At 42.1% G+C, this 18,338-nt stretch overlaps 1 protein-coding gene across 1 annotated transcript; it reads left to right on the forward strand.

Annotated features, from left to right (window-relative positions):
• Positions 1 to 4,135: 4,135 nt before the first annotated feature.
• On the forward strand, positions 4,136 to 6,654 carry LOC110557116 (mitochondrial ornithine transporter 2-like). Its single transcript, XM_021651269.2, has one exon. The coding sequence runs from the start codon at positions 4,520 to 4,522 to the stop codon at positions 5,687 to 5,689; it is 1,170 nt and encodes a 389-aa protein (XP_021506944.2). The 5' UTR covers positions 4,136 to 4,519; the 3' UTR covers positions 5,690 to 6,654.
• The last annotated feature ends 11,684 nt before the right edge of the window (positions 6,655 to 18,338 follow it).

Here is an 18,338-nt window from a genome sequence, read left to right on the forward strand (position 1 = left end):
AGTCCAGAATCATACTTCTTAATACTTACAAGTAATATTCCTCACAGCTGGTCATTTATCTTTACCAAAATATTTTTGTGCTCTCATGACTGCAGTGTAGCTTAAGAAAGATTCTCTCAATATCTGGCTTTAGAATATTATGATCAGAAAATATCTTTTTGATTTTGTTTTTTTTAAACAACGTGGCTAGTGACAAAATCTTAGTAGATTTAAGGTATTTTACCACACTTAAAGAATTGTCACTAGAGAAGACAGTATTTTGTCAAACATTTCTTACTGAGATCTGGTTACATGAGATGCCTGAATGCTATCAGTATTGGAAGGGAAGGATGTTAGATGCACATTTTTTATTAACAAAATATCCTACTGGTCTGGTCCTGGTTCAGTTAGCTCACTTGGATTCTCAAATATATAATTTAAGTCTGATATGAACTTAGATTTAGTATATTCAACTGTGTCCTGGAAATACCTAAAAGCCACCCCCTGGCAAGCCAAGTATATGTGTTCAAAATGGAAGTCATCCAGCCCCTTTCATTGAGAACTTGCCCTTCTGATTTGCTACTGCCAGCTGTCACAGCAACTGAAGCCCACAACTAGAGTCTTAACACCTTGATGTCAAAGCACACCTGTGTGTATCATAGATCAGTGATTTTATTGTGTGATTTTTGGGCCACATACTTTGTAGCTTAATCTGTATGCTTCAGTTTTCTTATCTCTGAAACTGAGGTGATAGTATTACCGGCTTAGGGCTATTGGATTGATTTAAATCATATGACAGACTTAGAACAATGCCTGGAATATGGTAAACTGGATTGGATCATAGTAAACATTAAACCGTGTTTTGTATTGGAGAGTGATAGAAATGACAGTAAAGTGTTTACAAAGAAATTATTTCTTAATTTTAAAAATTTTATCTTTTAATTTTCAATTATTTGTTTGTTTGTTTATGAATGACTCATGGTGTAGCCTAGGATGGACTTGGACACAATACTCCTGTCTCATTCAAGTGCTGGGAATACAGGTGTGTGTGGTCAGGCCTGGCTTAGAAAATGGTTGTTTTAAAGTGCTTGGCCAAGTGGACACTGAGGCCAGAATTCTTCCTCCCAGACTAAGCAAATCAAGGAAACTGGGCTCACTCCTCATGCAGCAGACAGTTCTGCAGGGGGACCCATGTTCCTTACAGAGCTGTGCATGGATCACTAAGTGTCCACTAGGAGCTTCCTTGGGACTGCATTTTCTCACTAATCAACTTGTGTCAGCCAGTTTGTTTCTACGGTTCTCCTACTTTAAGACACAGTTTAGAAGCAGGTACTGTAAGAGTATACAGGCCTTCCTGAAACGTGTGATGCAGCAGAGCACAGCTGAAAATGAGACAAGCTGCACACACAGACATGGCTTCCTACCCCTGTGGCCGGCTGCACTCAGGTATGAATCACCTTAGACTCAATGAACATTAGCAAAATGACACTTTGAACAATCTTGTAAATAGACCTCCTCACATTTGCATGCTCCAGGGGCATGTGTGTCTACAGTGAGGGCATGGCAGTTCCAGGATTGGGATTGTGGTCTCCTGACTTCCCCCGACTCCCTCCAGGATTTTGTCCTGAGGATGGATGAAGTCTCTGTTTACTCAGTGCCATTGCTGACCATATAGAGAAGAGATGAGGCCGTACTTGAACCAACTGGTAAAGAACACTCAACTTGGCATTGCGCGTGTGCTGTTCAATTTAAATACATTGATCTTCCCCATCTGAAAAAAAAAAGAAAAGAAAATGTTTGTTTTAATTAGCTTTTGTTTCAGATTCAGCAAAGGCTCTAAATCAATGTTTATAATTTGGAAAGTTTTCAAATATCTGCAGCATAAAAGTTGACAATGTATTTCTATAGCCTTAATTATTTTGGAGCACCTTTATATTAATATTAAAAATGGCATAAGGAATGATTATCTGTTACATAGATATTAAAAGTAAAGCATTAACTGAAGATTGAGATCCAAATAAATCCTGCATTATTGTGAAAGATTCACATTTCTCATGCGTATCTTGGCTGAGGAGTATGGTACAGAGATGAATATTTTTCAGTATTTCTGGGTTCATGAACAGGTGTTTTATTTTCCTGTCTGTGTGTGTGTGTTTGCTGGGGTGCTGGGAGTGCTAGGCAGTTGCTGTGTCACTGAGCTGCATGCAGGTCTTGCCTCCATGAGCAAATTTTGAAGAAATAACACTTTAAAATACTAAAGATTCCCTATAAAGTAATTTAAGTTACAAAGGAGCAACACCCTCTCATACCAACTAACTAGGATAATTTACATTAACATTTTAAGAAGTATTAGCGCACACCTTTATTTGATGTGTGCATAACAGATTTATGCAGTTTTTTAATGAAAAAATGATTTTGTTACATAGACCCTTTAGAAACCTTGTCTAAAAATATGAGTAGCCTTATCAGTGTGTGAATCTCATTTCCACAGTTTTTTCCTAATGTCACCATTGATGTTAACTAAGGGTAAGGATAGGATCTCATTAAAGTCTGTGCTCAGAGCTGTTGATTCCTGATTTTTACCCCTTGAAGCCAGGTAACTTTCCCCGTCTCACAGAGATTAGAAAGTTTGTTTTTCTGTGTAAATTAAACCAGTGGAGGTCCCAACCCAGAACAGGCAACGATTAAATGTGAATGAGGTGGATGGCAGCTTGAAAATGCAGGAACTCGTTTGCAAGCCTATGTATATTTACTGTAGGGACCCAGTGTTGAGGCGTACACACACACATTCAAGATTAGATGGTCGGGGTCAGGCCCATTAAAAAGAGCACTCTTACAGAGGACCCGGTTAGGTTTCTAGTACTTACATGGTAGATTACAACCAATCACAAGTGCAGATTGAGGGAATCCAACTCCCTTCAGATCTCCACAGGCACTAGGTTCTCAGTGGTGCACATACATGTAACATTCATAAAAAAAAAAAACTTTAAAAAAATCTTAGAATATTATCTCCAGAAAAACATTTCCAGTGTCAGTTGCACATCCTTCAAAGAGAAGGCCATCTACTGCAAAACAAAAACCAAAACTGCCTACCTCTTACATGCACAAGCTGATTTTTAATGCCTCATTGTTCTTGCTTTGTTTAATTTTGTTTGTGAGACAGGGTCTCTATGTAGCTAGCCTTGGCTGTCCTGGAACTGGCTTTGTAGACTAGGCTGCCCTTGAACGGAGAGGTCTCCCAGTCTCTGTCTGGGATTAAAAGCATGTGCCACTACACCTGACTAAACCCTCACTTTAAAATGAAACATTTCAGCACTCTGACCCCAAGTTTGGTTATACCTCCAAGGTAGTGTATCTGTGGAACTCAGACCCTGCCTTCCCTTCCCTTTGTGCCATGGACTCGAATGTAGCAGCTCTCAAATAGTTTGTCTTAATTTTTTTTTTACTATTATCATTTATTACAATTTATTTAATTTATATCCCTGCTAGACACACTCCCTCATCTTCTCCCAAGCCCACCTCCCTCCCTCTTCTCCTCCTATGCCCCTTTCCTATTCCATTCATAGGGAGATTCTCCTCTCCTTCTGATCTTTTTTTTTTTTTTTTTATCAATTACACTTTATTCATTCTGCATTCCCCCATAAGCCCCTCCCTCCTCCCCTCCCAATCCCACCCTCCCTCTTCCCTCTGCTTGCATGCCACTCCCCAAGTCCACTGATAGGGGAGGTTCTCCTCTCCTTTCTGATCTTAGTCTGTCAGTTCACATCAAAAGTGGCTGCATTGTCCTCTACTATAGCCTGGTAAGGCTGCTCCCCCCCAGGGGGAGGTGATCAAAGAGCAGGCCAATCAGATTATGTCAGAGGCAGTCCCTCTTCACATTACTATGTAACCCAATTGGACTCTGAACTTCCCTGGGCTACATCTGTGCAAGGGTTCTGGGTTATCTCCATGAATAGTCCTTGGTTGGAGTATGAGTCTCTGGGAAGTTCCCTGTGTTCAAATTTTCTTGTTCTGTTGCTCTCCTTGTGGAGACCCTGTCCTCTCCAGCTCTTACTATTTCCCAGTTCTTACCTAAAATTCCATTCACTCTGCCCGACAGTTGCCCATCAGGCTCAGCATCTGCTTTGATAGTCTGAAGGGCAGAGGCTTTCAGAGGCCCTCTGTGGTAGGTTCCTAGGTTGTTTCCTGTTTTCTTCTTCTTCTGATGTCCATCCTCTTTGCCTTTCCGGATGGGGATTGGACATTTTGTCTTAATTTTTGAGGCAGAGTTTCACTCTCCCTGGCTGGTATCAAACTCAAAGCTGGCCTCCAGCTTTTTGAATGCTGGAGTTAAAGGCATGTACCCCTGTGCATGGCCTGTCTTTTATTTCGAAGCTCTCTTCCGCTTGGCTTAATTCAGACTGGATCAACTGAGAACATCTGTGACATTTTTCGCGGTAAGAAACGGGGAAATCTGGTCTTTAAAGGGGAAGCATCCTTCCAGCCTCAACTTGCTGTGGTATTGACGGTGAAGTAGCTGAGGTTCCGGCTAAGAAAGCACATGCTACCACTGATTTACACCCTCACTAAACGAAGAATCTCCTCGCACATAATTATGGGAGAAGTGGCCATATCACAATCACTGGAAGCATTCTGCTGCCGCCCGCGGGGACAGTGGGGCGCTGGTGGATGCGCGTGCTCGGGGGTTATTCCTGAGCGGCCAGGGTGGCCTTGGCAAGGAGACAGAGACACAAGGCTCACAGCGGCGGCCGTGGATGCCTACAGAAACTTGCCTTCTGACGACACCCATGGGGATGTGGACGAACCTGAAGTCAACCGTGCCATCCAAACCGCCATAGACCTCACTGCGGGCGCTATAGGGGGCGCAGCGTGTGTGCTGACCGGGCAGCCCTTCGACACCATCAAAGTGAAGATGCAGACATTCCCCACCCTGTACAAAGGCCTCGTTGACTGCTTCCTAAAGACCTACAACCAAGTGGGTTTCTGGGGCTTATACAGAGGAACCAGCCCTGCACTGCTAGCCTACGTCGCCCAGAGCTCTATTCTATTCATGTGCTACGGCTTCTGCCAAGATTTTGTTAGGGAAGTGGCCAGAGTGGACGACAGTGAGGAGCTGAATGACTTCCAGAATGCTGCTGCTGGGTCAATGGCCTCTGCCTTTGCTGCGCTGGCTCTCTGTCCCACTGAGCTCGTGAAGTGCCGGCTGCAGACCATGTATGAAATGAAGATGTCAGGGAAGATAAGACACAGCTATAACACAATTTGGTCCATGGTTAAGAGTATCTTCATGAAGGAGGGTCCCTTAGGCTTCTATCGTGGATTCTTGACCACTCTAACTCAGGAAGTACCTGGCTATTTCTTCTACTTTGGGGGCTATGAACTCGGTCGATCATTTTTTGCATCAGGAGGATCAAAGGATGAACTAGGCCCTGTCCCTTTGATGTTAAGTGGAGGCTTTGCTGGGATCTGTCTCTGGCTTATCATATTCCCAGTGGACTCAATTAAATCCAGAATCCAGGTTCTTTCTATGTTTGGGAGGCCGGCAGGATTAATAGGAACCTTTATAAGTGTTGTGAGAAGTGAAGGAATATTAGCCTTGTATTCTGGAATGAAAGCCACTATAATTCGAGCCATTCCTTCCAATGCTGCTCTGTTTTTGGCCTATGAATACAGCAGGAGGGTGATGATAGAAATTGCGGAAGAATACTGAAGTGTCTTGATGAACCCTTGTCTGAGCACACAAGTGTGAGAACCACAGCTCCAGATGTCAAAGATTTCAAGACCAACGACGAGTTTGATTGGGGATTTTGGGTTTGTCTTCCCTTCCTCAAATTTCAAACTTTGTGGAGAGATCTTTATTTATATTATACGGTTTCTTCCCACAATCCCACTGAAATGGGAAAATCACTGCCTTTGCTGGTGGTGGGATCCACAGGGTGAACCCGAGACCCTATGTACTTGATCGCGGTTATCAGGGCTTCTTCATAAACCTACATATGCATCTTGAACGGTTAGGTGTTGTGAGTGTGACATAACTTGGTTCCCTGTTTAGTTGCAAGTATCACCAACATCTAGAGTTGATCATATTTCATAAATATAGGCATTGTTTAATCTGTTCTAGATGTGGGTTACAGTTTAAAACTTGTTTAATTGTGCACCACACTAGGCTGCTAAAGTTTTTAAAGTTTTTTAGGTGACCACCAAAACATTCCTGTTGATTTCTGAGAAAAGGATGCACCTGTGTACTAGCATGGCTTCCACACTTGAGTAACATTTCAGAGTAGACATCCTGGATTTTCTACTCTAGCCTTAAATAGTATGGTTCATTTTCCAAGTATAGTTATATATTCTACACTGCTATGGCGCTGTTAGTTGGGGCCATGAGAATCAGGCGTTTGGGAAGCAGTGTGGTCTTTACCTGCACTCATTTTCTCTCTTTCTTTCAGAGAAGCCAGGCTTTATATTGAGGAAGAAGCTAAAGGGACGGGGGTATACTACTGTGCTTTGAGGATCCATGGAGGTGAAGAGAGTTCTAATTAGCTCCCTGTCTCTAGGTCTCGGCCTGGACAGGAATTCAGCATTTTGTTGGTTCACTTAGGGGCTGTTGATTCACTTTAGATTACCCATCATTCTCTGTACCATCTCCTGTTCTTCCAGTAAACAGAAAGTAAAGAAGCCAAGAAAAGGTTTTGTTGTGTTTGGTGACAGAGAGTCCTGCTCGGTGAAGTCACTGCTTAGACAGTACTAGTGCACACCTCGTCCTAACATCATAGCAAGCAATGGGAAAAATGGCGCTTCACTCTTGAAGCTCACCTTGGGTCCATAGCTGCGTGCAGTGCTGTCGGTGTTACAGCTTTCTAAATTTAGTTCTGGTGGTCAGTGAACTTTAATGACTGGATGTCACAATATAAAATAATGAACCACAAGAAAAGTGGTTTTACTAAACTCTTATATACATCTAAAGAACAGACAAAGCCTCCCATCAAAATTACCAAATACACCAAAACAAGATGAAAGTTTAAAACTTGTTTAATTGTGCACCACACTAGGCTGCTAAAGTTTTTAAAGTTTTTTAGGTGACCACCAAAACATTCCTGTTGATTTGATTCCTCCCCAAATGGTGATTCAACTTCGTAACAGAGCCCTGGCTATCCCTGATGTGTAGACCAGGTCTGCTTCTGCCTTCCCAGCACTGGGATTAAAGGCATGTGCCATCACACCCTGCCCTAGAGTCATTCTTCATACTATTAAAGTAAGCTTCATCTTTCTGTGTTGCTACAACCTATACAGCTAAAAGAAGGTGAGGTACCAGTCTTAATAGTCCAGTCTACGTGTGTCCTGCAACAGGTCTCTAACTTCCTTTTTTTTTAAAAAAAAATACAAAACAATCAATGTGTATTTATTTAATATACATTGTAAGGGTTCCAGCAGACTTATTTAAAAAAACCACCACCACCACCAACAACAACAAAAAACCCACAAAAAACCCCCCAAAATAACTGCATAGCTTAGAAATCAAGGAAAGGACAGACCATCTGAGAACAAAGATGACACAAGAGAGAAGCTGGACAGTTTGCATCAGGGCTCTTGACTGGAGACCTGCTTTGAATAGGTCTCTTGAAGGTACCTCTTAAATGAAGGTACCTCTTAAATGCTGTGGGTTTTTTTTTCAGAGCTCGGCAGCATGTGTGTTCAAAGGGTTATGGATGTTGGGTTCTCCTAGCAGGATCTGGATAGAGAGAAAGATGGTCCTGACATCATACAGTGAGGGCCACTTATCCTTGAGGATGTCCAGGCAGATAGATGCTGCCCTGGGTGTCCACATTGGGGGTGGTAGTAGGGCGTGAGGAACTTCACGGTTGGCGCTTTGTAAGGGCTGCTGTGGACAGTTGGCAAAAGGTATTGCTCAGTATCACACCCAGTCTGCTCAGGATCTGCGGTTGTTTTCCATTTATTTGCTTCTAGTTGAAACCATTTGCTATTTTACTCGTCAGTTGTTTCTGTGTTTAATTTACACACATCACACTTGAGTAATGAATAGCACTGAGCAGTGCTTCAGCTGAGAAGGCCTGCTTTAAAGCAGGTTAAAACAATGGGACTGGCTTCAGGCAGGAGGAGACATTTTAGTCTATATAGTACCCCAGCATAAACCCCACCATGAGCTAGTCTGATAGCTCTGCTTTCAGCAAACTTGCTTCTCACATTTTATGCATTAAAAGTTTAAATGCCTTCAATGGAAATCCTATGAGGCAAGCAAGAGTAAATGGGAGTAGAAGGAAAACAAGAAAAAAAAAATTCCAATTTAATTTTATTAACCTTTGGTTTAACATCTCGGTGCCTTTCGTATCATTTCAGATCTCTAGGTGAGAGAGAAGTAAAATTTGAGCAGGGGAGGCAGATGGGGACAAGCTCTATTGTCTAATCTTAGTTCTGGGGCATCGTGTTACCTGAACCATCAAACAGTTATGAGATCAGGTCATGAGATCTCATGACCAGGTCACAAGATTATGGGAAATCCTGGTTCAAGCAGTTAATCTTCATGAGAAGAGAGAAGCCTTCAACCAATCAAAAGGAAGAAGGATGGGTGATGTGACCAGATGACATAGGAAAAGATAAAATGCCACAAACTGAGATACTATCTTCAGACATCCTACTCATGTCTATGAGAGCAAGTATTACTCTAATAAACCTTATTCTAATGAATTTTGCTTGCTGAGGCTCTGTGTGCATCTTGTTGCAATCCCAGTGACAATGTAAGAACAAAAGATAACCCTATAATGGGACTCAGATCCACTGGGATTGTAAGGTAATACTGTCCTCTTCCATGAATAGAGGTCTACCCCTGATCTCATTGGATGTCATTATGCCTTGCACTAATAATAAAATCTGTCCTGCTTTTCTTTTCTTATTTTTCCTCCTTTCCCTAGACTGTTTTCTTTAAGGATGAAAGCCCATGCTTTCCACAGGCACCCCAGGAAACTGCCTTCCTTCTCCAGCCAGGGCAACTCTTTACTAGGACATGAAGACCAAGGAGAAGGGAGTTTGACAGTCTAGAGAAAAAAAAATCTCCTGACTTTATCCACTTTGTATTCTCTAATCTCTCTTCCTTTTTCTACCTTTCATAATTTTATCAGTCTTCTCTTCATTTCTAAGGGGCGTTTGGATGTAAAATGTAACAATGACATCAGTAACACTCACCATCTGTGCTGTTCTTCAATGTCTGTGGATACTTCTCACTTTACATTTTCTTCTTTGACTGCCCTGGAATAGACCTTTAGATGTCAATGTTGGTGTACTTAAAACAAACAAACAAACAAACAAACAAACAAACAAACCACTTTTATTTACGTTTCTTGTCATTTCTCCATACTCCACCACAATCTTCCCCAACACCCCAATACCAGGTAGGAGAGAGAAAGGGTTAGTGGGAGAGGGGACACAGTTATTTCTTAGCTGCTTCCTGTTGGTTATCATTGTCGGGTTCCTTGGAGTCAGTCTAGTCCTTATTTTAGGAGATCTCCATCTTCTTGTCTCACAACAGCAACCAGAAGCAGCAAGGGGAAGCAGGAGCAGATTTGTTCTTTCTCTGAGGCTCCACATTTTCTAGACTCTGGTGTTTATTCTCTCTCTAGAGTCCTCAGATTCAAACTATCTGCAGCTGGCAAAGAGCTCCTCTCAGAGCCCCCATGAAGCAAATAGTCTGCTGCTATGGACCATCTGAGTCAGTCCCATATTCCACACCAGAATATTCTTTCTCTCATTTCTCTGTATCCCACATTGCCTTGGCCCTTACCCATCCACATTCCTATACATTTTTTTCTGCAAGTGTCTAGCTATTTCTTTAAGTGTGCTTCCTCTCTTAAATGATTTCTTTGTTGTGAATAGTGAACATGACGGCAAAGATTTCCGGTTTTTTCTTTCCCCTCTTAGTTCAAGGTTAAGTAAGACTCTTTCCTGCTGTATCAAAGAGCTGTGGGGACAGCACATTCCTCTATAGGAGCCAGGATTCTTGTTTTTGATGATTGCTCTTGATGTTACTGGCAAGAACTTCATTTGTCCTGTATCACAGTGCTTAGCACAAACTTTTGGAAATGGTTTAAACTGCCCATTTTCAGTTTGCACTAAGCTCCTGAATGGTTTTTAGGTATTATGTTGTTGTCCTATAAGGACTGTACTCATGGTCAAACTATCATCTTTAGGGTGTGGAACCACTTTCATTGTTCATGTTGTCAAGAGGATCTCAGAAGTCTCTTACTCTGGGGACTCTGCCTAAGATGGTAAGGTCTGTTGGCTGCCTATTTATTTATTTTAGGATCCCAGACCTTCGCTTGGGTCCTAATTCCTTCACATGGTTCAACATGGCATCTACTAAATTTATGTGGGACTGAGGATGTGAAGGCCTGATTTCTCTGTATGTAGAATGGAAAACTTTCTCTTTATGGCTTCTGTGCCATAAAGAGAAATTCTATAAAGAACTGACAAGGAGTCTACATCCATACAAACCTGAACACAGCTAAAAATAAGCCAAGTAAAACTTGCTTAATGCTTGGATGAGAGAATTGATAAGGAGATTCAGGGAAGCATCAAAGATAGGGCAGACTGGCTACACCTGATCCTTGAGGCTAATGATCAAGGCCCAAGTATGTCATCTTAGGGACACCTGTTAGAGAAGGTAATACTAACTCACAGAACTAAATCTCTATTTGAGATGAGAGACACACAAATTACAGGGGAGCTGATTTTCTATTGGAGATACTGATATTCAACTAATGGTGAACACTGAAGTCACCCTCTGGAGACAGTAGTGTCTCCGGGAGAGCCAGGGCTCTTTCCTCCTGCTTTCACAGAAAGATCTCCAAACAGCTCTCTTTAAAAATTTTTTTTAAAATAAATTACAGTTTATTCACTTTGTATCCCAGCTATAGCCCCCTCACTCATCTCCCAATCCCATCCTCCCTCCCTCATTTCCTCCCATGTCCCTCCCAACGTCCACTGATAGGGGAGGTCCTCCTCCCCTTCCATCTGACCCTAGCCTATCAGGTCTCATCAGGACTGGCTGCATTGTCTTCCTCTGTGGCCTGGTAAAACTGCTCCCCCATTAGCGGGGAGGTGATCAAAGAGCCAGCCACTGAGTTCATGTCAGAGACAGTCCCTGTTCTCCTTACTAGGGCACCCACTTGAACACTGAGCTGCCATGAGCTACATCTGTGCAGGGGTTGGTTCTAGCTTATCTCCATGCATGGTCCTTGCTTGGAGTATCAGTCTCAGAAAATATCCCTGTGCCCAGATATTTTGTATTTGTTGCTCTCCTTGTGGAGCTCCTGTCCCCTCCATGTCTTCCTATCTCCTCCTCCTTTTATAAGATTCCCTGCACTCTGCCCAAAGTTTGGCTATGAGTCTCAGCTTCTGCTTTGGTACCTTGCTGGGCAGAGTCTTTCAGTGGCCCTCTGTGGTAGGCTCCTGTCCTGTTTCCTGTTTTCTCCCTCTTCCGATTTCCATCCTGTTTGCCCTTCTGAGTGAGGATTGGTCATCTTACCCAGGATCCTCCTTCTTGCTTAGCTTCTTTAGGTATACAGATTTTAGTATGTTTATCCTATATTATATGTCTAATATCCACTTATAAGTGAGTATGTATCATGCCCAGATATGATATATATGGGGGTGGTGGTGGTGGTGTCCCCTTCCTCCACTGGAAAGCCCACCTGGTTATAGGAGGTGACAACTTCAGGCCCCTTAACCCCCCTGCTGTGAGTCTCAGCTAGGGTCAGCCTCTTAGACTTCCGGGAAGCCTCTCCGATCTGAGAGATGGCCCTCTCTGATTTCCGTTCTCTCTCCTAGTCCTCCCCGAAATGCCTACTTGTGCTCCCCCAACACCTGATTCTCATCCCTGTTAACCCCACCCCCTTTCCCACCCAGTTTCCTCCCTCTATCTACTTCAGATGTTTATTTTCCTTCCCCTTTGGAATGAGTTTCAAGCATCCTCCCTTTAGGCCCTCCTTGGCTTCTTTGGGTCTGTGGATTGTAGCATGGTTAACCTGTCCTTTGTGGCTAATACCCACTAATAAGACACACTCACCATGTGTGTCTTTCTGGGTCTTGGTTACCTCACTCAAGATTATCTTTTCTAGTTCCATCCATTTGCCTGCAAATTGCATATTGTCTTTGTTTTTAATAGCTGAATAGTATTCCATTGTCTAAATGTACCACATTTTCTGTTTTTATTACTTTGTTTTTATTTCAATTTATTTATTTTACATCCCAAATGTGTCCCCTCCCTCCTCTCTTCCCGGTCCCCCCTTCCTAACTTCCCCCTTTCCCTCTTCCTTTCCCCCCAGAACAACCTTCCTTTCCCTCTGTACAACCTTCCCCAGCACATCAAGTCACATTTATTTATCAAGTCACTGAGCATATCTTCATCCCCTCAGGCCAGGCAAGGCATCTCTGCCAGAGGGAAGAGATCCAAAATCAAGCTATGGAGTCTATGTTAGAAACAGGCCTCCCTCCACTCATAAGGTACCCCATATGAAGACCAAGCCTCCCACTGTCTACATGTGTGGAGGGAGCCTAGGTTCAGATCATGCATGCTTAGTTGATGTCTCAGTCTCTGAAAGTCCCCCACGGGGTTGGGTTAGTTGTCTCTGTCAGTCTCTGAGGTTCCTGACCCCTCCAGGTCCTTCCATATTTCCCCCAACACTTCCACAGGACCCCCAGAGTTCTGCCCCATGATTAGCTGTAAGTCCTAGCATCTGTCCAGATCCACAGCTGGCTGGAGCCTCCCAGATGACAGTCAAGTCAGGCTCCTGTCTGCAAGCAGAGCAGAGTATCATTAATAGTGTCAGGGGCTGGCTCTTTATCATGGTGGTGGGTCTCAGGTCAGACCAATTATTGCTTGGACTTTCCCCCAATCTTTGTTCCCTCTTCATCCCTGCACTTATTCTAGGCAAGGTAATTTTTGGATCAAAGGTTTTGTTGGTGGGTTGTTCCCATCCTTCCACTAGTCCTGCCTGGCTAAGAGGTGATCACTTCAGTCTTCATATCTGTGGGAGATATGTTAGGAGTCTCAGCTAGAATCATTCCCATATCCTTCAAGAAGCCTACTCTGTTGCAGGCCTCCAGCTTGACAAATATATGTCCCTCCTCATTTCCCCTTCTTTTTCTCAGCTCTTTCACCTCCCAAATCCTGTTCTCCCAACATCTGATCCTCATCCTTGTCTCCTTCCCCATTCCATCTCCTGCCTAGTTCCCTCTCTTCATCCACTTCTGCTGTCTATTCTATTTCACCTTCTGAATGGCATTCTGGCATCCTCCCTTTGGCCTCCTTGTTACTTAGCTTCTTTGGGTCTGGTGCCACATTTTCTTCATCCATTCTTCAGTTGAGGGATATCTAGGTCTTTTCCAGTTCCTGGCTATTACAAACAAAGCGGCTAGGAACATAGCTGAGCAAGTGTCCTTGTGGTATGGTGGAGCATCTTTTGGGTATATGCCCAAGAGTGGTGTAGCTGGGTCTTGAGGTAGATCTATTCCAAATTTTTTGAGAAATTTCCAGATTGATTCCCACAGTGGTTGTACAAGTTTGCACTCCCACCAGCAATGGAGGAGGGTTCTCGGTTCACATCTTTCCCAGCATGTGCTGTCACTTGAGTTTTTGATCTTAGTCATTCTGACAGGTGTAAGATAGAATCTCAGAGTCATTTTGATTTGCATTTCCATGAAGATTAAGGATGTTGAGCATGCCTTTAAGTGCTTATTGGCCATTAGAAATTCCTGTGTTTGAATTTTATTTCTTAATTTTGAAGTCATCTTCATTTAAAGTACATATAGGCCTTATGACAAATAGATTTACTACTAATTATTTGTTTCTTATAGGTGTTACACATATTTTTAAAACTTATTTCTTTTCATTGCTAGTACCTAAAGTATATTCATCATAACAATTTTTCAATTTCTTCAACCTTACTAAACTTTTAAAATCATTTTTTTCTGTAAGTACTTTTGAATTTTCTGTATAATCTTTAATACCATCTATAAATAATAACTACTTTGATTTTCCCTTTACTTGTATTTCTTTCTTTGAAAAATGTGTGTGTGTGTGTGTGTGTGTGTGTGTGTGTGTGTGTCTGTGTGTGTGTAGAACACAGAACTGGAATTACAGATGATTGTGAGCTGATCAGTGTGAGTGCTTGAAACCAATCTCTGGTCCTCTGAAAAAGTAGCAAGTATTCTTAACCTTTGAGTCACCTCTCCAGTCTTATATCTTCATTGTTTTAGGCCAAATATCTAGCCTAAAATTCTTTATTGTGTTTCATTTCTGTATTAGTCTATTTTTTATTGCTGAGATAAACACCGTGATCAAAAGCAACTTTGGTGTGGGGGTAGAGTAGGGAGAGAAAGGGTGTCTTTCACCTTACCACTTATAGGCCATTGTAAAGGAAAGTCAGGGCAGCAACGCAAGGCAAGAACTGAAGCAGAAAACATGGAAAATTGCTGCTTACTGGTTTGCTCCTAATGGCTTACTTAGCTTGCTGTCTTATACAATCCAAGACCATCTGCCCAAGGGTGACATTGACCCAAATGGGCTGGGCCTTTCCACATCAATCAATAATCAACAAAATGTTGCAAAGGTTTTCCTAAAGGCAATCTTCAGGAGGTATTTTACCAATAAAAGTTTCTTTTCCCAGATGGCTCCAAGTTGACAAAAAAAAACCTAAGTAAGACAATTGACCCCTAGTCAACTTGACATAACAATACAACATTAAGCAACCTTTTATTTCTTGCTTATTCTCAAGATCTCATATAAATATCAACACAACAATATAAAACATTTCAACTTTTTTGCCCAACATTTAAAAAAAATTTTAATTTATTACAATTTATTCGCTTTGTATTCCAGCTATAGCCCCCTCTCTCATCCCCTCCCAATCCTGCCCTCCCTCCCTCTTCTCCTCCCCTGCTCCTCACCCAGTTCACTGATAGGGGAGGTCCTCCTGCCCTTCCATCTGACCCTAGCCTATCAGGTTTCATCTGGACTGGGTGCATTGCCTTCCTCTGTGGCCTGTTAGGGTTGCTCCCCTCCCCTGCTCAGGGGAAGGTGATCAAAGAGCCAGCTGCTAAATTCATGTCAGAGATAGCCTCTGTTCCCCTTACTAGGGTACCCTCTTGGACACTGAGCTGCCATGGGCTACATCTGTGCAGGGGTTCTAGGTTATCTCCATGCATGGTTCTTGCTTGGAGTATCAGTTTCACAAAAGACCTGTGGGCTCAGATTTTTTGGTTTTGTTGGTGTCCTTGTGGAGCTCCTGTCCCCTCCAGGTCTTTCTATCTCCTCTTTCTTTTCATGAGGTTCCCTGTACTCTGCCCAAAGTTTGGCTATGAGTCTCAGCATCTGCTTCGATACCCTGCTGGGTAGAGTCTTTAAAAGACTCTCTGTGAGAGGCTCCTTTCCTATTTTCTGTTTTCTCCGTTTGCTGACATATCAACTTTCAAAAGCCCCACAATCTTTAAAAATTAAAATACTCCAAAAGCTTGGTCTCAGGGCTGGCACAATGGTTTCTGCTCTTGAAGAGGAGCTGGGTTCAGTTCTCAGCACATAAATAATGTCTCATAATTGTCTGCAACTTCAGATTCAGAGGATCTGACATCTCCTCTGTTCTCTTATGGTTCACATACATACATGCAGACATGAATATATACAGATAAATAAATAAATATTAAATAAAAAGTTCAACCTTTAAAATCTCTAAATTCTTTCAGTGGGCTCCTTTATAACAATAATAATAATAATAATAATAATAATAATAATAATAATAACAACAACAACAAAACCACTTTCCTACTCCTAGAGGGAAGAACCAGCGCACAGTTAGAATCAAAGTGAAGCAGAACTAAACCATAATAACAGAATAGTTTAATTGCCTGGTGTCTGGGACAATCTTCTGGGTTCCAAAAGACTCATGCAGTCTTGAGCTCTGCTATCTACAGTAAATGTATCTTGTCTTATAGACTCCTGCTAGTTCCCGTCCACACTTGCTGCTGTCCTATATATATCAAAGCTTCTACTGTATTAGGTTTCCATACTACCTCTCAAATGTCCCTTAATTTGAGCTGTTTCTCCCCATATTTCCTCCCTCATCCTCCTCCCCACTCCCTATTTGAGTCTTATATCCTTTCCCCCAATATCTATTCATAACTATTCCATTTTTCTTTCCTAAAATGATCTATCCTTACCCCCTGGTCCCTTACTTTATACCTAACTCCTGGGGTTCTATGGATTGTAGCTGGGTTGTCACTGGTCACATACAAGTGAGCACATACCATGTTTGTCTTTCTAGGTCTGGGATACTTCACTCAGGGTGTTTTTTCCTTTTTTTCTTTCTTTCTTTATTTATTCATTATTATTAACTTTGCAGCCTGATCCCAGACACCCCCTCCTCCAAGTTCCACCCTCATTCCCCTCCCCCACTCTACCTTCTCCTTGTTCTCAGGAAAGGGAAGATCCCCCCCCAAGGGGTACCAACCCACCATGGCACCTCAAGTTGTAACAAGACTAAGCATAGAGGATGTTTTTTCTTCTAGCTTCATCCATTTACCTGTGAATTTTATGATTTCACTCTTTTTTTAACAGCTGAGTTACATTCCATCATGTAACTGTACTACATTTTGATTTTTCATTCTTCTGTTGTGACATCTAGGTAGTTTCTGATTTCAGGCTACTATGATAAAGCAGCAATAAACATGGTTGGGCAAGTGTCTCTTGCAAACTGAATCCAAGAACACATTAAAAAAGATCATGTACCATGAACAAGTAGGCGTCATCCAAGAGCTGCAGGGGTGGTTTAGCATACGTGAATTGATAAATGTAACCTACCATACAAACAAACTGAAAGAAAAGCACACCACATGATCATCTCATTAGGTGAAGGAAAGGTCTTTGGCAAAATCCAACACCTCTTCATCATAAAAGTTCCGGGGAGATTAGGAATATAAGGGACATTCCAAATATAGAAAGGTCAGTTTACAGAAAGCCCATAGCCAACATCTTTAAATGGAGAGAAACTAAAAAATTTCCACTAAAAAAAAGAAAAAGTCAAGGCTGTTCACTCTCTCCATATCTATTCAATATAGTACTTGAAGTCTTAACTAAAGCAATAAGACAACTGAAAAAGATCAAGGTAAGGAAAGGAAGAAATGAACTGGAAAAGAAGAGGTCAAATTATTGTTATTTGCAGGTGATATATTAGTATACATAAATGACTCTAAAATTATACTGTGAAACTCCTACAGTTGATAAATACTTTCAGAAAGGTAGCTGGATACAAAATTAGCTCACAAAAATCAGTAGCCCTTTTATATACAAATGAAAAACAACTTGAGAAAGAATTTGTGGAAACAGCACCTTTTACAATAGACTCAAAGAATATAAAATTTCTTGAGATAACTCTCACCAAGCAAGTGACAGATTTGTATGATTAAAAACTTTAAGGCAATGAAGAAAGAAAATGAAGATATCAGAAGCTTCCCCCTTGGTCATGGATTGTAGGATTAATATAGTGAAATTTACAATCCTACCAGAAGCTCTCTGCAGGTTCAACACAATCCCCAATCAAAATTCCAATACAATTTTTCATAGATTTTGAAAGGACCACCCTGAGATTTATATGGAAACAAACAAACAAAACCCCCAGAATATCAAAAAACAATCCTGTATAATGAAAGAACTGCTGAGGGTATCACCATCTTTTTTTTCTCTTTTTTTTATTAATTACACTTTATTCACTTTGTATCCCCCCATAAGCCCCTCCTTCCTCCTCTCCCAGTCCCACCCTCCCTCTCCCTTCTTCATGCATGCCCCTCCCCAAGTCCACTGATAAGGGAGGTCCTCCACTCCTTCCTTCTGATCTTAGTCTATCAGATCACATCAGGAGTGGCTGCATTGTCATCTTCTGTGGCCTGGTAAGGCTGCTCCCCCCCAGGGGGAGGTGATCAAAGAGCAGGCCAATCAGATTATGTCAGAGGCAGTCCCTCTTCTCATTACTGTGTAACCCACTTGGACACTAAACTTCCATGGGCTACATCTGTGCAGGGGTTCTAGGTTATCTCCATGCCTGGTACTTGGTTGGAGTATGAGTCTCTGGGAAGACCCCTGTGTTCAAATTTTCTGGTTCTGTTGCTCTCCTTGTGGGGTTCCTGTCCTCTCCAGATCTTACTATTTCCTATTTCTTACATAAGATTCCATGCACTCTGCACAAGTTGGCCATAAGTCTCAGCTTCTGCTTTGATAGTCTGCAGGGCAGAGTCTTTCAGAGGCCCTCTGTGGCAGGTTTCTAGGTTGTTTCCTGTTTTCTTCTTCTTCTGATGTCCAT

This window comes from Meriones unguiculatus, chromosome 2 (assembly GCF_030254825.1).
Source record: "Meriones unguiculatus strain TT.TT164.6M chromosome 2, Bangor_MerUng_6.1, whole genome shotgun sequence".
NCBI classification, from domain to species: Eukaryota; Metazoa; Chordata; class Mammalia; order Rodentia; family Muridae; genus Meriones; species Meriones unguiculatus.

Bases quoted from the DNA above. Each gene is read 5' to 3' on its own strand.
- LOC110557116 (XM_021651269.2), top strand. From the start codon at position 4,520: ATGCTACCACTGATTTACACCCTCACTAAACGAAGAATCTCCTCGCAC.